The sequence below is a fragment of the Garra rufa genome, chromosome 7 (genome assembly GCF_049309525.1).
Source record: "Garra rufa chromosome 7, GarRuf1.0, whole genome shotgun sequence".
NCBI lineage: Eukaryota > Metazoa > Chordata > Actinopteri > Cypriniformes > Cyprinidae > Garra > Garra rufa.
Window position 1 is genome coordinate 26,461,686 of NC_133367.1, and position 22,886 is coordinate 26,484,571.

Consider the following 22,886-nt stretch of genomic DNA (forward strand, 5'->3'; position numbering starts at 1 on the left):
TTTGAGCCAATGATCATAATTTATCTGAAATAAAAAAGCTATTGTAACATTATACACTATACCATTTAAAAAGCTTGGAGTTGTTATAAATATATATATACTTTTTTGATATATATTCTAGAAATTAATACTTTTATTAAGCATGGGTTTTTAAATTGATCAAAAGTGAGGATAAAGGTATTTATAATATTACAAAAGATTTCTGTTTCAGATAAATGCTGTTCTTCTGAACATTTTATTCATCAAAGAAACCTGAAAAACTTCAGCTTTTTTCAACATAATAATAATAATAATACATTTTTTGAGTAGCAAGTCAGAATACTAGAATGATTTCTGAATGGTCATGTTATCTTCTCATTTTAAAGACATTTCAAAATCTTACTGTTTTTACAGTAAATGCAGGCTTTAAAAAAGATTAAAAATCTCACTGTTCAAAAACTTTTGACTGGTAGTGTATACTATATATATAAAATCTTTTAAAACTCAAAATTCACCAAAATAAAGAACTTTAATTACAGTATCCTTATTCTTCATAAAAAAAAAAAAAAAAAGTCATGGTCTCAGATTAAAAAAACGAATATTTGTAATATTATGAGTTGCGTTTAATTTTTATATTTGCACTTTAAATTTGAGTTTAAGTTAAATTATTTTTTATGCGCATTTTATTAGCTTTTTTACATATGTCTATTTAGCTTTGTTGTTATTTGACTTTAATAAATACCACAACTGAAGGTTTTAATGTAGCCTATACGTTTTTCATGTAAAATTATTTCAATAACCGAAAACTGTTTTAATAGGTTTAGTTTCAGTTTAACAGCAACACTGATCTGTAGGATGATATATCAACCTGTTCCTACATTTGTCTCAGAGCCGGATGTCTCGACCTATCAGATTAGTTCTTGTTTTTGTGCCGTGGTCTATCAGCCAATGAGCTGTCAGTGTATTGGCCTTGCTCATGAAGAGCGCATGAACGTCTACATCCGTAATCCCATCATTGACACAAAACGTAAGTATGTACTTAATTGTACGTAGAAGTTAAGCGGTTAATAAAACTTTGGCTACTGTTGTCTTATTGCAGGTCCTGAAAAAGATTTACGTTAGCTACAGAGGGCGTAAATGTATTCGTGACAGGTGTCAGTCATGTTAAATCTACTGTACCTCTGTGTTTGGATACTGTTTGACAGGTTTGTGTTGTTATATGCAGAGTGTTTGAGTCAAAATGCCCCAGACGAATAAGGCTAAAACTTCCGGTGGATGTGCCGGTGAAGTGTCCGGTCCAGAGAGCGGTGAACCTCCACCAGCCCGAGCCGAACCGCGAGTCTCCCAGCCCGATACTGATCAAAGTGACCCGATAATAAACAAATCACCAAGCGACCCCAAAAAATACAGGTAACCTAAGACATTTTATGCTTAATAATGATAATGTATACGTATATAATGTAAATAATGTTTAATATTTTTTATTATCTATTTAAGAATATTATTATAGAAATTAAAAGTCATATTAAAACAATATATTTTATTTTTTTTATAACTGATTATATGAAATATGTGACTCTGGACCACAAAACCAGTCATAAGGTAAAATTTGACAAAACTGAGATGTATACATCATATGAAAGCTCAATAAATAAGCTTTCTATTGGTGTATGGTTTGTTAGGATAGGACAATATTTGGCCGAGATACATCTATTTGAAATCAGGAATCTGAGGGTGCAAAAAAATCAAAATACTGAGAAAATCACCTTTAAAGTTGTCCAAATTAAGTTCTTAACAATGCATATTACTAATCAAAAATTACATTTTGATAGGTTTACAGTAGGAATTTTACAAAAAATCTTCATGGAACATGATCTTTACTTAATATCCTAATGATTTTTGACATAAAAGAAAAATCAATAATTTTGACCCATTCAACGTATTTTTGGCTATTGCTACAAATATACCCCAGCGACTTAAGACTGGTTTTGTGGTCCAGGGTCACATATATTATTATGGTTAGCATATATTATTGTTAGTTTTATTATTGTGCATAAATATAAATATTGAAACATTTTATGAAATACATTTCGTAAAGTAAATAATTATTTTTATATTAGTTTGCATTTCTTTTATTTATATTTAATTATATTATCAAATGTATATTTAAGAATAAAAGTACATATTTTTTTAAATGTTGTTTTTAAATTATTAAATACATAGTAAATTATTATTTTGTTATTTGTTTTTAGTTACATTATCAAATGTTTACTTGATTGTATTTTTTATTTTTAAACAGTAAATTGTTATTTTGTTCATTTTTATTTATTGTGTACATTTTTTATTTATTTATATTTAATTATATTTACAAATATATTTGAAAACAAATTTGTAATATTTATAGATTATTGTTGTTATTTATTTATTTATTATTGTTATTATTGTTATTATTAAAAGCCTTTTTTGATACATTTTATCAGATAATTGATTATACCTGATAATGATCAAATCGCAAAGCGACCCCAAAAAATACAGGTAACCTAAGACATTTTATGCTTTGTAATAATAATAATAATTAAAATGTATTCGTATATATTAATAATATGTATAATAATACATTTATAATATTTTTTCAATGTATTTAATATTGTAATAGAAATAAAAAAAATAACGGCTGTCATATTAATACTATATATTACTTTATGTTGATAATTGATTATATGAAATATATTCATGATTCACATATTTATTATTGTTATTTAAGTTTATATATATATATATATATATATATATATATATATATATATATATATATATAAGTATTAAATATAAATCTTGAAATATTTTATGAAGTACATTTTGTAAAGTAAATTATTATTTTGATGTTAATTTTCATATCTTTAATTTATATTTAATTCTAATATAAAATGTATATTTATTAATAAAAGTATGTATTTAAAAAAATGTGTTATTTTTAAATTATTATTAAACACATAGTACGGTATATTGCAATTATTTGCTGTTATTAGTTTCTTATTTATATTTAATTATAGTATCAAATGTTTATTTGAAAATAAAAAAATAATATAAATATTATACATATAAATATGAAAGAACATTTTAATAAATTTCAAAGTCAGTTGCTATTTTTTATTTATTTAAATGTATTATTAAATGTAATTTTGAAAATAAATGTATAAACATTATAAATATTAATAGTAATATTAATATTAAATATTAATAATAATTAATATTTTTATTTATTATTTTTATTCATTATATACGTTTTAGCAATATATATGTTATTTATTTATATTTAATTATATTATTAAATATATTTGAAAACAAAATTCAAATATTTATTTATTTTTGTTAATTATTGTTATTGTTAAATACCTATTTTGATCAATTTTATCAGGAAGTTGATTATTTTGTAGCTATTTAGTTTTTATTTTTCAAATATATATTGAAAAATAAATAAAAAATTTTTTTAAATGTATTTATTAAAACGTTTATTTTATTTGTATTTTTTAATAATAATAATAATTAATTAATTTTTAATACTATTTATTTTCTGACAAAAACTGAATAATATTTTTTAGGTACATTGAGCTGAGCAATGGACTCAAAGCACTACTCATATCAGACCTCACCCAGTCAGAAAGTAACAGAGAGCCAGTTTCCGAAGAAGAGAAAGACTCCGGCGAGGAAGAGGAAGGTGAAAGTGAAAGTGAGAGCACTAATGAAGACAGCAATTGCGTGAATAAATGCAGTGAAGGGGTAAAGAAGAATTGCCGTTCAGAGAAACAGGTGACTACCAATTTTTTACTTTTTACTTTACATATTTACAGATATATAACATAAAATATCTTAAATATCTTATCTCAGTCCGCAGCTGCGCTCTGTATCAACGTGGGAAGCTTCAGCGACCCAGCGGATCTACCTGGTCTTGCCCATTTCCTCGAACACAGTGAGTTAATTAATGCTCATTTCCTTTCCATTCTTACCTTCTTTTGATTCACATGATCTATTTTTCTCTACATCCCAGTGGTCTTCATGGGCAGCGAGAAGTACCCGACTGAAAATGGCTTTGATGCTTTCCTGAAAAAACACGGAGGAAGTGACAATGCCTCCACAGACTGTGAGCGGACCATCTTCAAGTTCGATGTTCAAAGAAAGTACCTCAGAGAAGCACTGGATCGGTCAGCTAAATATTCATTAATCAAACACATTCATTATTTTAGGGTGGACTGCACCTTTAATAATCCGCATTTGCATTATTTGTCCACAGGTGGGCGCAGTTTTTCATTTGTCCGCTGATGATTCCTGATGCGGTTAACAGGGAGGTGGAAGCCGTAGACAGCGGTCAGTAAATTGCTGAAAAAAGTAATCTGCTGAAAGTAATCTGCTAAAAAAGTAATCTGCTAGAAGTAATCCCAAGAAGTAATCTGCTGAAAATGTACTCACCCTCAGGCCACAGAAATGTAAAAAGAGTGGATTATTTTGATGTTTTTATGTGCCGTTCGGACTCTCATTCTGACGGCACCCATTCATTGCAGTGGGTCCATTAGTGAGCAACTCATGTAATGCTACATTTCTATAATTGTTTTGATAAAGAAACAAGCTTTTCTTCATCTCGGATGGTCGGATGGTTTGGTACATTTTCATTTTTGGATTAACTGTTCCTTTAAATAGTGTTACGTATTCAATCTAAACTGTCTAAAACTGTTAACAGAGTACCAGATGGCCCAGCCATTAGACTCTTATCGCAAAGAGATGCTGTTTGGAGGTCTAGCAAAAGCCGGTCATCCGATGAGCAAGTTCTTCTGGGGTCAGTTCATATTACTCACATATACATAACATTTTGAGACGTCAAACAAAAGAATGATTGTCATGATATTTGTCTCTGTGAATTTCATCAGGAAACGCTCAGACGCTGAAAAACGAACCCAAAGAGAAGAATATCAACACTTATGAGCGCCTGAGAGAGTTCTGGAGGAGGTATTATTCTGCTCATTACATGACACTCGCTGTGCAGTCCAAAGGTAATGAGATTAAAATCATTTGTCTGTGGATTTATATGCAGTACCAACCTCATGTTTACACTGAGAAGCTAATTTTGGACTTTTTAATCCTGATAGAAACACTTGATACTCTGGAAGAATGGGTGCGAGAGATCTTTATTAGGATCCCAAACAAGTAAGTATGTTAAACAGCCATGATTTTTCGTATTTCTGTGCTGCTCAGAATTTATTTTAATGTTGTTTTTGTTTGTTTGTTTTTTCACAGTGGTCAGCCACAGGCGGATTTTTCAGACCTTCAGGATCCATTTGATACTCTGGATTTCAACAAGCTTTACAGAGGTAGCATTGGATTTTCTAGTTTAAGGATTATGTCATTTTTTTTTAATTACATTTATTTTAAAAGTTTTAAAAGCCATTTTAATCTTTAAATTACTGTAAATGCTCATTTCCCCATTTTAAATGTATTATTTAAATTTAGATTTATTATTAGGGTGTTTTATTTAAATTTAGGTCATTATAAATATATGAAATGTGAAAAAAATATTTTATGTAAATATTAAATATTTAAATAACATTTTAAACATTTACCTAATGAAACAAAATTAAATATTAAATATACATAAAAAATGATTTAATTTTAATTATTTTTTAATGAATTACTTATATAAATAATCAATCTATACTGACATTTAATATGATAATAATAATACTTAAATATAATATTGTTCATGAGCACTTTATAAATGATACATTATTATAATTTATAATAATTTACATTACAAACTATTATTGTAAAACCTATTATAAACATAATGCAAAGTTATTTTTTTCATATAATAATAACACCATATTGGAATACATTTCATAAATAAGTTTTTATTTTGTTATTATTTAGTTTTTAGTTGTTTTATTATCAAATATATAAATAAAATTGACACTTGTAACATTTATAACAAATTGTTGGTATTTTTTGATAATATATGATAATACAAAGCGGAGTAATATTAATATTTTTTGTAACATTTACAATTAAATAATAATAATAATCATAATGAAATTATTAATAATAATAATAAAACTATATTGGAATACATTTGGAATACATAAAGTAAGTCTTTATTTTATTATTTAGTTTTTATTTGTTTTATTCATATTTAAACTGAAATTTACATTTGTAACATGTTTATAACTACTTATTTTTTTAATTTTTGAATAATAATAATAATACAAAGCAGAGCAAGATTCTTTTTATATTTGTAATTAAATAATAATAATAATAATATACACTTTTTTATTTCATTAATGTGTAACTTAATATTAAATAATATTATTTTTAATTTTAGATTTTATTTACTTTGATTAAATTTAGATGTTAAAATTAAATCAAATGTATTTACATTTATTATATCACTTATTATATCATATGTCTGCATTAAACAATTAAACATCATACTCATTTCATAGTAGTTCGTTTTTACTTGTTTTAATAATATTTAATTATCAAATGTATGTTTGAAAATAGCATTTACATTTGTAACATATTTATAACAAATTGTTATTTTTATTTTTTAAATAATAATGATAATACAAAGCAGAGCAATAGTAATCTTTTTTAATATTTACAATTAAATAATAATAATAATAATAATAATAATAATAATAATATAAAAACGATTTACATTTCATTTAATGTGTAACTTAATATTAATGATATTTATGTATTTTATTTTTATTTTAATTTAAATATTAAAATTAAACTTCTTTACAAATGTATCAAATTTCTACAAATTTATTTCATCACTTACATGTCAGCTTTGAACAATTGAACATCATAAAGAATTCATACCTAATATCTTTATTTATATTCAGTGCCTCTCAAATCTCAGTCTACTCATGTGTTTCATAAATACAAATGGGTGTTTGGAAGCTTTCATAACTACATGTGGCATTTACAGTGGTGCCTGTGCGAAAGATTCATGCGCTGACCGTCAGCTGGGCTCTTCCACCTCAGGGCAAACATTACAGGTCAGTAACACATCCCTATCAGCATGTGAACGTGTCTTACCCTGCTGAGGCCAAGATGCTGGTGCCCACCAAGCTTCAAAACCAGGACAACATGGTGTAATAATACAAGTCTACACTGTGCTAATGACACTGCAATATGTTTGTTTGTATTTGATGGGATGTAGAGTAAAACCCCTGCATTACATTTCCTGGCTGATTGGTCATGAAGGAGCTGGAAGTATACTGTCTTTCCTCAGAAAGAAGTGAGTTTGGTTTTCTGTTCATACTTTAAGAATTAAACTGAACATTAAAGAATCAGTTTGAATCAAATGAATCAATGCTTTGCATGTGAAGGTGCTGGGCTCTGGCTCTGTTTGGAGGAAACAGCGAGTCGGGTTTCGATCAGAACACCACCTACTCCATCTTCAGTGTTTCAATTAGTCTGAGCGACGAGGGCTTCCAAAACTTCCTCCAGGTCTGAAAAACCCTTAATGTTTCCTCAGTTTACGAATCATTTTAATCTTCATTAAACGTTAATAATAAGATGTTTTATTGTGGTTTTAGGTCATACATATAGTCTTCCAGTATCTGAAGATGCTTCAGTCTGTTGGACCTCAGCAAAGGTGGGAATCAAAAGATTGAAACCTTTCTTTTTTAAACATTAGAAGCTTACAGCCTGATGCTGTATGAAAAACATATTATAGATGTATCTATTTAATTTAAAGAAAGTTATATGGTAGGAAAAATGGATCTTGAGAAGAACGTAACATAATTTAGATTTATATTAACATTAAAATATAATCATAAATTGCATTTTATTTGTTAAAACTGAACAGAATTTATTTGATCACTTGAATTGTTGTGTTTTTTTATCTCAAAGAACAAAAATATGTATAGAGATGCACTGACATATAGCTGATTTTATAGCCATTTTATTTTTAAATTGTATATTATAAAAACTAAATGTAGTTATTCTACTTAAATAAATGAATAAAAATATACTTAAATTACACCTAAAATATTTTTACAAGCTACAAAAAATTAGGAATGAATGAATAAATAACATAAGAAATATTAAAATGAAACAGGATAGTTATTGAATTACTTAATTTATTGTATTTTACTCTAATTATTCATATAATATATCAAAATATATCAATCTATACTGACATAAAAGTATAATAATACTTTATAAAATATGTGATTCTTCATATGTACTTTATAAATTATAAATGATTATGATTTGTAATGATTTATATTCTTAACAATTATTGTATGTGTGTATATATATATATATACATATATATATATATACAATTTTATACTATATTATAATTTTATAAATATATTTTGTAAATTGTATTAAGTAAATAAATTTCTTAGTTTATTTTATTTATATTTACTCTCATATGTGTATTTAAAAATAAAAGTATAAACATACATTTTGTTGTTTATAATAATAATAATAATAATAGAACCACATTGGAATACATTTTATAAAGTAAATCATTATTATTATTTTGATTTTTATTAGTTTTCTTTTTTTATTTGTTGTATTAATATTTAATTAGCAAATTAATTTGAAAACTAAATTTACATTTGTAATATATTTATAACAGATTGCTATTTTTTTAAATAGTAGTGATGATACAAGGAAGATCAATAATAATGAAAAATATATATTTACAATTAAATAATAATAATAATAATAATAATAATAATATGAAAAATGAAATTTATTATTTTCATTACAATTTTCAAGGAATGAATAATGAATAAATAAATAATATTAAAAAACTTAAATATTAACATGAAACAAGATAGTTATTGAATCACTTAATTTTATGTTTGTATTTTACGTGTTTTGCTTAATTATTCATATAAATAATTGATCTATACTGACATTTAACATGAAAATAATAATAATAATAATACTTTATAAAATGTATTGTTGTTCATATGTAATTTGTAAATTATACATGATTATCATTTCTAATAATGCAAATTATAAATTAACTAAATATATATATATGTGTGTGTGTGTGTGTGTGTGTGTGTGTGTACAAATAATTATTTTGTTATTTTATTTATATTTACTCTCATATGTGTATGTACAAAATGTGTTAATTGTTGTTTATAATAATAATAATAAACATATTGAAATACATTTTATAAAGTAAGTTTTTATTGTTATTATTAATTTTTATTTGTATGATTAATATTAATTATCAAATTAAGTTGTAAATAAATTTTACATTTTTAACATACAACAATTTTTTTTTTTAATAATAATGATAATACTTTTGAAACGTTCATAACAAATGTGTCATTTGCAGAACCCAGAAACCAAAGCTTTGACCTAACAACCTATTGTGTAACGTTCTCGAGAAGAAAATCTCTTTTTAGCCTTAGTTTTGTTAATATCCTTGAATCCTGTTGGTTGTATTTAATACGAAAACAAAAAAACTCAACACTCTCTTGGTTATGCCTTTTTTCTCAGGATCTATGAAGACATCCAGAAGATTGAAGCCAATGAGTTTCACTATCAGGAGCAGGTGATGTGAAATCATCTGAAATCATATACTGTGTGGTCCAAATGCATGGTTTCATCTCTCATATTTATGTTTTTTATTCCAGACGGAGCCAATTGAGTTTGTGGCGAACATTTGTGAAAACATGCAACTCTTTCCAAAAAAGGACTTCCTGTGTGGAGACCAGCTGATGTTTGAATACAACCCAGAGGCATGTTATTATCTGTTTCTAGTGAGCTTACAATGCCAAACATTTTATGCTGTGTAGGTTCTGATGTTCAGTCTGATTTATCTGTGGTTGAAGGTCATCTCAGCTGCTTTGACACTCTTGACTCCAGCGACAGCTAACATATTACTGCTGTCACCCGAGCATGATGGCCTCTGTCCTCTAAAGGAGAAGTGGTTTGGGACGCAGTACAGTGTTGAAGGTAATGCACTGCGAAGGAGCTGGGAAAGGTTTAGTTTTAATTTTAGGGATGCAACGATATTATGGCAGATGCTGCTAGCTGATAACCAAAATGACAAAATAAATAAATTATTTATTAAATTAAATAGAAATATTGAATATTTAATAATGAAGTGTTCTCCCTACACAGATATTCCACAAGAATACCGTGATCTTTGGGCTGGAGATTTCCCATTGAACCCAGACCTTCACCTCCCAGCTGAGAACAGGTTTATAGGTCAGTTTCAATCCCATTTCATTAAATGGTTGTTCGTCATTTTCTTCACAGGAGTTTTTCACATCTGTTCTTATTCATTCACAGCCACGGACTTCACCCTCAAAACATCAGACTGTCCTGACACGGATTTCCCAGTCAAAATAATTGACAACGAGAGAGGACGTCTCTGGTTCAGAAAGGACAACAAGTTCAAAATACCCAAAGGTACAGTACTGTACCTTGATAATGAGACAAACTTAAGAAAAAACACAATGTAATATCCTTAATTGTGTCATTATGTCTGTATTTTCTGGCAGTTTATGCACGTTTCCAGCTGCTGACGCCATTCATACAGGAATCACCTAAAAAGTAAGTTGTTCCTCAACAAATTTGATTCATAATTCTCTCCCAAAACTTTCCTGCTGCTTTTTACTGTAAAAAGGCAAAAAATGTTTAGAGGGGGACAAAAAATAAAAAAAGGTAATCGCGACTTTTTATCTTAAAATGAGCAGAAAAATATATATATATTTGTGAGAGATTAACTCACCTTTAATTGTGAGATTAAAAGACACAATTACCATTTTTATTTTTTGTTCTATGGCGGAAACAAAACAAAAAAAAAAGTACTTAAAACTCGTACAGTTGCAAGAAAAGAGTCTGAATTCTGAGTTTACTGTATGTCTTGCAATTATAGAATGACTTTTTTTTCTCCAAAATGTTAGTTTATATCTCAAAATTGCTGGAAAAAATGTCAGAACTGTCGCTGTTACCTTTTTTATTTATTATTCTGTGGTAGAAACAAAAAAAACTGAATTGTGAAATATAAACTCAGAATTCAGAGAAAAAAAATACTGAAATTTGAGGTGTAAACTTATAATTAGGAGAAAAAAATACAGAAATGCGAAATGTAAACTTAGAATTTAGAGGACGAAAAGACAGAAATGGAAATGTAAACTCAGAATTCAGAGAAAAAATAATTGCAAGATGTAAACTCGGAATTCAGAGAAAGAAACTGAAATGCAAAATGTAAACTCAGAATTTGGAGGGGAAAAAACAGAAATGCAAAATATAAACTCAAATGGAGAAGAAAAAAGACAAAAATGCGAAATGTAAACTTAGAATTCAGAGAAAAAAAATTCCAAGATGTAAACTCGGAATTCACAGAAAAAAAAACAGAAATGTGAGTTGTAAACTTAGAATACAGTGTTAAAAAACAGAATTGCGAAATGTAAACTCAGAATTTAGAGGAGAAAAAACAGAAATGCGAGATGTACACTCAGAATTTAGAGGAGAAAAAACAGAAATGCGAGATGTACACTCAGAATTTAGAGGAGAAAAAACAGAAATGCGAGATGTACACTCAGAATTTAGAGGAGAAAAAACAGAAATGCAAAATGTAAACTAGGGTTGTGCCGATAGACGATAGTATCGTGTATCGACGATAGTCAGAGATATCGCCTGTTGCTGATGCCTTTGACGATAGTAAGACGATTATTATTATTATTATGCGTCAAAAAGGCGCCTAACTTTAGCGATGCAGCGCGGAGAGTCGGTTCTAGGATGCCTCAGAAACTTGCCGCGGTATGAACGTGCAGTGAAAATGGGTAAGAGATTTATTCATCATACAGTGTACATAGATTAAGTGTAGACAGTCATTAGGATAACAGAGGTAGTAAAATGTGGTTTAGGCTGAATTAAATACGATATATGTGAATCCGTCTGTATATAGTAAACATAAACATTCACCTCAGTAACATCTGTATGCGTTAACTAGAATTACTATGCGATAAAATGGTGCTAAACATATGCACGTGAATTACACAGCAGCGTTTCTCCACAATCAGTATGAACTGAACTACAACATGAACTGATGACAAAGATCAGACATGCAGCGGTAACATTATTACAATATGACAGGTATAGAAAGATACATTCATTTACATTCACGCACGCACATTTACCGCTCCCTGAAGACAGCAGAGAATGAAACCGAAAGTAAACTTGAACCTATCCAACAGAACTACAGTCAGCGCTCTGTACACGCACTTAGTCACATCCACTACCATTACAAAACGAATAAGGAATTTATTACATATGGACATATTTACATATCATTAAATAAATTAGCACGATAGTATCGTGTATGGGCGATCTCACAGGCTGACGATAGGACGATATGAAAATTGTGCATATCGCCCAACACTAATGTAAACTCAGAATTCAGAGAAAAACTTTTTTTTTTGTTTCTCAGAATTCAGAGAAAAAAACTGAAATGCAAGATATAAACTCAAATGGAGAAGAAAAAAGACAAGAATGCGAAATGTAAACTTAGAATTCAGAGAAAAAAAATTCCAAGATGTAAACTCGGAATTCACAGAAAAAAACTTAAATACAGTGTAAAAAAAACAGAAATGCGAGATGTAAACTCAGAATTTAGAGGGGAAAAAACAGAAATGTGAGATGTACACTCAAATGGAGAGGAAAAAAGACAGAAATGCAAAATGTAAACTCAGAATTCAGAGATTTTTTTTTTTTCGTTTCTCAGAATTCAGAGAAAAAAACAGAAATGCAAAATGTAAACTCAGAATTTAGAGGGGAAAAACAGAAACGCAAGATGTACACTCAAATGGAGAGGAAAAAAGACGTAAATGTAAATGTAAACTCAAAATTCAGAGAAAAAATAATTGCAAGATGTAAACTCAGAATACAGTGGAAAAAAAGAGAAATGTGAGATGTAAACTTAGAATACAGTGGGAAAAAAGACAGAAATGCAAGATGTAAACTTAAAATTTAAAAAAAGACATCAATTCTACATGTAAGTTCATAATTCGGAAGGAAAAACAGAAATGCAAAATGTAAAACCAGAATTCAGAGAAAAAAGAGAAATGTGAGATGTAAACTCAAATGGAGAGGTAAAAACAGAAATGTGAAATGTAAACTTAGAATTCAGAGAAAAAAAAGTTAGAATTGCAAGATGTAAACTCAGAATTTACAGGAAAAAAATTGAAATGCGAGATGTAAACTTAAAATATAGTGGAAAAAAGCAGAAACGCAAGATGTAAACTTAGATTAAAAAAAGACAGAAATTCTAAATGTAATTTCAGAATTCTGAAGGAAAAAAACAGAAATGCGAGATGTAAACTCAAATGGAGAGGGAAAAAAACAGAAATAAAAGTTAAGTAAGTTAAAGTTAGAATTGCAAGATGAGAACTCACAGAATTGACAGAAAAAATCGGACATGCGAGATTTAAACTGGAAAAAAGACAGAAATGCAAAATGTAAACTTAGAATTCAAAGAAAAAAGAGAAATTCTAAATGTAAAATCATAGAAAAAAACAGAAATGTGAGATGTAAACTCAGAATTCAGTGGAAAAAAAACAGAAATGTGAGATGTAAACATGGATTTCAGAGGAAAAAACTGAAATGAGAAATGTAAACTCAAAATTCAGGAAAAAAAAACTGAAATGCGAGATGTACACTCAGAATTTATAGGGGGAAAAAAACAGAAAAGGGAGATGTAAACTCAAATGGAGAGGAAAAAAGACAGAAATGTGAAATGTAAACTTGGAATTCAGAGAAAAAAAATGAAATGCGAAATGTAGAAGAATTCAGAAAAGAAAAAGAAATGCGAGATGTAAACTCAGAATTCAGAGATAAAAAACTAAAATGTGAAATGTAAACTCAGAATTTAAAGGGGAAAAAACAGAAATGGGAGATGTAAACTTAGAATTCAGAGAAAAAAAATGAAATGCGAAATGTAAACTCAGAATTTAGAGGGAAAAAAACATAAATGGGAGATGTACACTCAAATGGAGAGGAAAAAAGACAGAAATGTGAAATGTAAACTTAGAATTCAGAGAAAAAAGTTAGAATTGCGAGATTATTCCTTGGAAAAAATAATACATGTTCCATGTAAATTGTTCTTTTTCCCCTTTCCAGTCTGGTCCTGTTTGATCTCTTTGTGAATATTCTGGCTCATAATCTGGCGGAGCCGGCATATGACGCTGAAATGGCTCAGCTGGAGTATATGTTAGTTCCTGGAGACCACGGCTTGTTCATCAGACTCAAAGGATTCAACCACAAACTGCCTGTGAGTATAATCTGTCTGAATCTATCTGAAACCAATCTGATTCATTGAACAGACTAGTTCTGCCAGTAAAACTTCTTTTTTTAATCCTTTAGCTGCTTCTGAACCTGATCGTGGATCACCTGGCAGACTTCAGCGCCACTCCAAACGTGTTTAGCATGTTCATTGAACAGCTAAAGAAAACCTACTACATAATTCTCATTAAACCAGATCTGCTTGGAAAGTGAGTAACCACTGATTTCAAACCGTCGCAATCTATCTGCGTTTGCATTATTTGATGCAGATGAAGTCTGACTTCCTGTGTTTCAGAGATGTCCGACTGCAGATCCTGGAGCACCACCGCTGGTCTGTGATGCAGAAGTATGAAGCCATCATGGCAGACCTCAGTGTGACTGATCTCATGGACTTTGTGAATCGCTTCAAGGCTGAGTTATTCGTGGAAGGACTCACACAAGGGAACTTCACAAGTGCTGTGAGTCTTAGTGATGATTTGTTTCATTTTGAGAAAGTACACTGTACTCTTCTAATTTTTGTACAATTTTTTGCACAAACAGGAATCCAAGGAATTTCTACAGTATTTTATAAAGTAAGTTGAATGCTTCTTCTGTTCGTTAGATACGATATAATAGAAGCACGTGTCACATGCAATGCATGTTATTCAACTTTTTGGAAGTAATAGAACTAAGTAAAATACCTTTTCATTTATTTAATTACAGAAAGTTTTACTTAGGAAAAGTTAAACTTACAAAAGTTTATTTATTTTTTTAATATAATAAGTTAATAAGATATAATAAGTTTACTTTTTCTGAGGTAAAATAACAAAAAACTTTTTATTTATTCAATTTATTTACAACAATGTATACTTACGTAAGATTATTATATATTATATAATAATTTTTTATTATTGTTGAGGTAACAAGTTACATGAAATGCACATTACGTTATCAGGTTACTTTTTGGAAGTAAAATAACTCAATAAAATCACTTCTCATTTCATTAAAAAGCATTCTACTTAGAAAAAGTTAATCTTACAAAAGTTCATTTTTATATTTTATTTTTAAAAATGTTAATGTTTAGGTGTAATGAACATGTTACAAGTAATGAGTGTTACATTATCAAGTTTCTTTTTGGAGTTTAAAAAACAAAAAACTTTTTATTTATTCAATTTACTTATAAGAATATATACTAACAATATTTAATTTTTTATATGTTTTAAAATTCTTTTTTATTATTGTTGAGGTAACGTGTTACATGTAATTCTTGTTATGTTATCAAGATACTAAATAATATGACTTTTTATTTATTTAATTACAAAAAGTTCTTCTTAGAAAAGGGTAAACTTGCAAAAGTTCATTTGATGTGTTTTATATAAAAAATTGTTAATGTTTAGGTAACAAGTGTTACATTACCAGATTACTTTTTGAAGGTAAACAAAATATTTTTTTATTATTATTTATTCAATTTACTTGCAAAAATGCATTAACTTTTTATTAATTATAAGATTATATTTTGTTATTGTTGAGGTAACTTGATACATCTAATTCATGTTACGTTATCAAATTACTTTTTAGAAGTAAAATAACGAAATAAAATCACTTTTCATTTATTTAATTACAAAACGTTTTACTTAGAAAAAGTTATGCTTACAAAAGTTCATATTGTGTATTTTATTAATAAAATCATTAATATTTCTGTAACTTGTTACATGTAATGGGTGTTACATTATCAGCTTACTTTTTGGAGGTAAAATAACAAAATAAAACTGTATTTACTTACAGTGCCTTGCAAAAGTATTCATACCCCTTCGTTTTTGTTACATTTTTTGTTGCAGCATTATGTTAAACTGTTTTAAACTAGTTTTTCTAATTTTACAAATTTATAAAAAATAAAACACTGAAATAAGTACATTGCAGAAGTATTCATACCCTTAACTCAGTACATAGTTGAAGCACCTTTACAGCCTCAAGTCTTTTTGGATATGATGTGACAAGCTTTGCACATCTGCGTTTGGCAATTATCTGCCATTCTTTGCCTCACCTTTTCACCTCTCAAGCTCTGTCAGCTTGGATGGGGGCTGGCAGACATTTTCGAGAGTCCTAGTTGTTCCAATCGTCTTCCATTATGGACAATGCTTCTGTGTACCTTCAGTGCAGCAGATTTTTTTCTGAACTCTTCCCTAGATCATTGCCTTAACGCAAGTCTGTCACTGAGCTCTACAGGCAGTTATCTTCACCTCAGGACTTGGTTTTTGCTCTGATATGCATTTTCAGCTGTTAGACCTTTTCTGAGAGGTGTGTGCCTTTCTAAATCATACTCATTCAAATGAATTTGCCACAGTTTAACTACACTCCAAGTGTTGTAACATCTAGAAGCAATATGAATGCTCCTGAGCTAAATGTCGAGTGTCCCAGAAAAGGGTATGAATACTTATGCAACGGGATCTTTTCAGTTTTGTATTTTTAATAAATTTGCACAAATGTTAAAACCCTATTTTTTTGCTTTGCCATTATGGAGTAGGGAGTGTAGATTGATGTGGGGAAAAAAAAGTAATTTCAAGTAGTTTAACATAAGGCAGCAGCATAACAAAATGTGAAAAAAATGAAGGGGTGTGAATAATTTCGCAAGGCACTGTACAAGAATATATGGCTACAATAGTACATTTTTTATATATTATAAAATTATGTTTTGTTTATGTTGAGGCAATGTGTTACATGTAATGCGTGTTACTTTATCAGGTTAAAAATAAAATAAAATCACTTTATATTACAAAAAACGTTGTATATTTGATAGATTTTTTATGTTCATAAGAAAAAACATTTTTTCGAATTTTAACAGGAGCGTCACCAAAAAGAAATCTGATAACTGCTGGGTTAGTCAAGAATACATGTAATATCTTTTAATGTAATTTATTTACTAACAAATACAACATCATGGTGTTTTACAGTAAACTCCAGTATAAACCTCCTCCAGCTGAACCTCCTGTCCTGTTCCGAGTGGTGGAGTTACCACAAACACACCACTTATGTAAAGTCCAGTCCCTCAATAAAGCGGACGCTAACTCCGAAGTCACAGTGTACTATCAGGTGATAGTCAGCTAGAAGTCCATGTGACTCAAATGCTATATTTCAGATCTTCTCACACTGTTTAGCAGCTTTGTGTGAAAAGTTGTGTTTTGTTTCCAGACAGGGCTGAAGAACTTGCGGGAACACACACTGATGGAGCTGCTCGTGGTGAGTTTTATCAATGTTTAAACTAAAAGTACCATGATTGTCCTTTTTTTTTAAAAATTGTGTTCATCAGATGCACATGGAAGAACCCTGCTTTGATTTCCTAAGGACAAAGGAAACCCTAGGGTCAGTTATAAAGCCTCGTCTTTCATACTGTCTTTCAATGTCTAAATATTTCTGCAACAACGCAGATCTTGTTCGACTCTTCCATCAGGTATCAGGTGTACCCGTCCTGCAGAAACACCTCCGGTGTCCTTGGCTTCTCAGTTACCGTTGAGACTCAGGCGACCAAGTTCAGGCAAGATTTGTGTGGAAAACTAGACGTTAATCTTCGTTTTCTTTGTGAATATTAGTAACGTTTTGTTCTTGCATTTTACTCTCGTAGCACTGACTTTGTGGAGGGAAAAATTGAAGCTTTTCTAGTCAGCTTTGGGCAGAAGATGGTTAACTTGTCAGACGAGGCTTTTCAAACTCAAGTGACAGCCCTGATCAAGCTGAAGGAGTGTGAAGACACGCAGTTAGGGGAAGAAGTGGACAGGAACTGGTTTGAAGTGGTCACACAGCAGTATGTCTTTGACAGGCTCAATAAAGAAGTGAGAAATCTCTCCATATATTCCTATTCTTCGTTATTACTCATGCTTTATCTAGTAATACTTTTAAATATAATCCAGCAAGCCTCAAAATGTACATTTTGTAATAAAATTAAAAAAACAAATATTAAGACTAATAAATAAGGTTGGGTATGTGGAATAAACAAAAAAATGTTTTTGGTGATATGGGATAAACATAGGAATAAAATATTCAATATTCAAATATTCAAATAACATTTAAGTATAGTTTAAATATTTATTTTCATACTGTACAATATAATGTGAATTCACATTAAAACGACTGGTTTTAGTTTTTTGTTTTTGTTTTCATTTATTTGGATAGTATAAAATTGTAATTTATAAATTTATAATCTAATCTATCTATTGGTTTATTTGTTCCACCAACAATTTTTCATTAATTATTTTTTTTATTTATGCCACATTACCAACCATTTTTGTAAAATTTGTTTATGCCATATACCCAACCTTTTTTGTTAGTCTTAATATTCATTTTATTTTATGAATTTATGGCACAACAACAGCCTTTTTTTTTTGTTAGATTTAATATTTATTGATTTTATTTCATTTTAAATTTATGCCATATCACCAACATTTTTTTTATTCATTCATTCTTTCCATGAACCCAACCTTATTTATTAGTCTTCTTATTTTATTTTATTTTATATATTCCTCATTGCTAACTTTTTTGCTAGAAAAAATATATAATTTATTTTAATCCTATATTTATATCTAATCACCAAATATTTTTGTTATTTAATTAATTCCTCATACCCAACCTTATTTATTAGTCTTATTTTTTATTTTATTATATTTCATTCTATTTTAGATGCAACATCACTAACTCTTTGTTTGCGCATTAATTAATTAATTTATTTGTTTATTCCACATACTCAACCTTATTTATTAGTGTTAATATTTTATTATTTTTTCAGTTTTATTTCATATATTTATGCCACGTTGCTAACGTTTTTGTTTTGTTTGTTTGTTCGTTTATTCCATACCCCCAACCTTATATATTAGTGTTAACATTTTATTTAAATTTATTTTTTAATTTATTTTAAGTATTAGTTTAAGTATTTAATTTTTTTAAGTATATTTAAGCAACATTACTAGCTTTTTTGTTTTTTTTAAATAAATTATTTTATTTTATTTCTATATTTATTATTATTTATTATATTCATTATCACAGCTGGTTTTGGTTTAGCATGTATTTATTTATTTATTTCACATATTTAATATTTTATTTTTGTTAATTATTTACATTTTTAATATATTCATGACAATATATTTACATCTTATTTGAATATTTGAATATTGAATATTTTATTCCTATATTAATCCCACGTGACCAAAAAATTATTTATTTTTTTGTTCCACATTTATTTTATTTCATATATTAATGCCACGTTAACATTTTTGTTAAAATTATTATATATTTTATTTTATTCCTACATTTATGTCACATCACCAGTTTTTCTTTAGTTTGTTTATTTGTTTGTTTATTCCATGTACCCAACCTTATATATTAGTGTTAATATTTAATTTTAATCTTATAATATCTTATAAAGTATATTTATGCAACATTACTAGCTTAAATTATTTTATTTTATTTCTATATTTATGCCACATCAACAGTGGTTTTGGTTTAACATGTATTTATTTTTTATTCCACATATTTAATATTTTATTTTTGTTACTTATTTAATTTTTTTATTAATCGTGCCAGTGTATTTTTATTTTATTTTAATATTTTGAATATTTATTATTTTATTCCTATATTTATGCCACATTATGCCACCAAAGAATATTTATTTATTATTATATTTATATATATATATATATATATATATATATATATATATATATATATATATATATATATGTTATATATTTATTTTATTCCTATATTTATGCCACATTATGCCACCAAAATTTATGCCACATCACCACAAAAAATATAAAAATATTTATTACACATACCCAATCTTATTAAGTAGTCTTACTATTTAATTTTTTAATTTAGTTTCATATATTTATGCCTTGTTTTTTGTTAAAATTAATATGTATTTTATATTATGTTTTTGCATTGGCATTTATTTATTTATGCATGCAACATCACCAGCCTTATTTATGCCTTGATTTTTGTAGTATATAAAATTAATATATATATATATATATATATATATATATATATATATATATATATAGATAGATAGATAGATAGATAGATAGATAGATAGATAGATATATTTTAACAAAATAATATAGAATTTTTACACTGGCCATTTCTTGGTTATCAGATAAAACATTATCTATATCAGCCAGATTTTTATTGCCTTCGGATTTCAGTTCTTGTTCTTTATTCGACATTATTTGCGATGATTTTTATTCTTTGAGAAAAAAAACATGTTGTTTTACCCAACAGATTGAAGTCCTAAAGAATGTTACCAAAGATGAACTGCTAACTTTCTTCATGGAGCACAGACACGAAAGCAGTAGAAAACTAAGTATACATGTATGTTGTTTATTTACTGAATCTATTAGATTAGATAATTAGAATAAGTATTATTAGATAATGGTCATTACAAACTATATAACAACTAAACTGTTGATCATGTTAGCATTTACTAAATCACTCTACGATCCGAACAGGTGGTTGGATTCGGAGAGAAAGAGAAGGAAACCCATGGAGTTGATCAATCCAGTTCAGCCGAGACTCAGGATACAGAAACGAAGACTTCCACTTATGGGGACGTGTCCGAGCTCACCTTCCTCCCCGCTTCACCCATCCTCGCCAAAGCCACCAGCATAACAGACATCCGCGCGTTCACGTCTTCCCTCAAGCTGCACCCCTACCATAAGATCCTCCAGTGAGACTGAAGTGCACTCAGAGCCACGGCTACCTCCAGATCAATCTCTGTCTCTGTCGTTATCAGTTACATACAAAATACAAGTGGGTATTGCATTCAATCAAGTGTTGTTTATGGAATCCAGTTTTTCATGTATATTAGACTTAGAGGATGAAGATTTAGGTACCATGTATGTATTAGATTATCTGGGATAATGCACATATCATTAAAACATACAGTATAGACTGAATATCAGATTTGATTGAAAACAGGTGATTGCTGGAAATCATTTTTTAAGGTAGGAATGTATTTTATCTCAAATTCTGATTGTGAATAAAAAACGGAGATGTGGACACGAAGCCTTACCTCAAATTTGGATGATATACCATAGTATGTTTTATTCAGTAAATGTTTATTTTAACAATAAAAATTGTAATTACAAATCATAATATGGTTTATAATCACATTTTGTAAAGAAAGGAAAAAAAACGTTTGTATAATTTATATAGTATTTATTAATATTTTTAGTTATGTATAATATTAGAGTAGCTTTTATTTTTATATTTGTCAATTTTCATATTAATTTAAGTTCAACTTTTAGTCATTTTGTTATGTGCTGTTGTCATTTGTATTCATTTTGGGGGTTTTATATTTTTGTAAAGCTTCATTTTTATTTCAGTTTTATCTTTAGTAATTTTAGTACTTCAACGTATTTATTTTTTATTCATTAAAAACAAAATAATATTAAATTTGATATTGGCCAGTTGCTTATCAGATATAACATTATCTATATTAGTCAAAAGTTATATACTGTACTATTATTATTATTATTATTATTATTATTATTATTTTAACAAACTAATATTACATTTTAATCAGATATAACAATCTATATTAGCCAGAATTATTACTATTATTATTATATCTAATATTATTGTTGCTTTCTTTTTTTTATTTGTGTTTTTTAAGCATTTTAATATACTAATATAAATATACTAATTTATTATTATTGTACCTTTAATGTTTAAATATATATATATATATATATATATATATATATATAACATTTATTTATTTAAAAAAAAATGTTTTAACAAAATGATATAAAATATTAGTTATATTAGCCAGAATTAATATACTATATTATTATTATTATTATTATTATTATTATTATTATTATTATTATTATTATTGAAGCTTTAATCTTTAATTTTTTTATTTGTGTTTTATTTTTGACATATTTAAACAAAATTATATTACATTTTAATCAGATATAGCTATCTATACAAGTCAGAATTTATATACTGTATTATTTATTAATATTATTATTAAAAATGTTGTTTATATTTTTTAATTTGTTCTATTTTTGATTTATTTAAACAAAATAATATTACATTTTAATCAGATATAATTATATATATTAGCTAGAATTTATATACTGTATTATTATTATTATTATTATTATTATTTAAGCTTTATATTTTTTATTTGTTCTATTTTTGATTTATTTAAACAAAATAATATTACATTTTATTCAGATATAACTATTGATATACTATATTGTTGTTGTTGTTGTTATGTCTAATATTATTGTAACTTTAATTTTTAGATTTGTGTTTTATTTTTTATTTATACAAAAGAATATTATTTAAACATAATAATATCACAATAATGTTATTTAAACAAAATAATATTACATTTTAATCATATATAACTACTATATTAGCCAGAATTGGTATACTAAATTATTATTATTATTATTGTAGCTTTAATGTTTATATATTTCTTTTGTTTTTAGATTTATTTAAAGAAAATAATATTACATTTGAATCAGATATAACTACCTATATTAGAATTATTGCTATTATTAAATGTAATATTATTGTAGCTTTAATTTTTTATTTATTTAAAC

At 27.4% G+C, this 22,886-nt stretch overlaps 1 protein-coding gene across 1 annotated transcript; it reads left to right on the plus strand.

Moving 5' to 3' along the window:
- Nucleotides 1-937: 937 nt before the first annotated feature.
- LOC141338319 (nardilysin-like) lies at nucleotides 938-21,303 on the plus strand. Its single transcript, XM_073843851.1, has 31 exons — nucleotides 938-1,006; nucleotides 1,205-1,389; nucleotides 3,582-3,789; nucleotides 3,868-3,949; nucleotides 4,028-4,181; nucleotides 4,271-4,344; nucleotides 4,715-4,810; nucleotides 4,902-5,024; nucleotides 5,121-5,178; nucleotides 5,269-5,342; nucleotides 6,959-7,028; nucleotides 7,193-7,270; nucleotides 7,362-7,482; nucleotides 7,572-7,630; nucleotides 9,508-9,562; nucleotides 9,645-9,749; nucleotides 9,843-9,966; nucleotides 10,135-10,221; nucleotides 10,306-10,425; nucleotides 10,518-10,569; nucleotides 14,140-14,290; nucleotides 14,383-14,510; nucleotides 14,597-14,759; nucleotides 14,842-14,873; nucleotides 17,232-17,370; nucleotides 17,470-17,517; nucleotides 17,588-17,640; nucleotides 17,729-17,812; nucleotides 17,900-18,107; nucleotides 20,551-20,640; nucleotides 20,778-21,303. The coding sequence occupies exons 2-31, from the start codon at nucleotides 1,220-1,222 to the stop codon at nucleotides 20,997-20,999; spliced, it is 3,228 nt and encodes a 1,075-aa protein (XP_073699952.1). The 5' UTR covers nucleotides 938-1,006; nucleotides 1,205-1,219; the 3' UTR covers nucleotides 21,000-21,303.
- Nucleotides 21,304-22,886: the final 1,583 nt, after the last annotated feature.

What these genes read in the sequence shown, in the direction of transcription:
- LOC141338319 (XM_073843851.1), top strand. Translation starts at nt 1,220, where the DNA reads ATGCCCCAGACGAATAAGGCTAAAACTTCCGGTGGATGTGCCGGTGAA. An exon ending in AGTTTCACTATCAGGAGCAG is followed by an intron (nt 9,563 to 9,644) that starts GTGATGTGAAAT and finishes TTTTTATTCCAG; the next exon opens with ACGGAGCCAATTGAGTTTGT. An exon ending in AAGGGAACTTCACAAGTGCT is followed by an intron (nt 14,760 to 14,841) that starts GTGAGTCTTAGT and finishes TTGCACAAACAG; the next exon opens with GAATCCAAGGAATTTCTACA.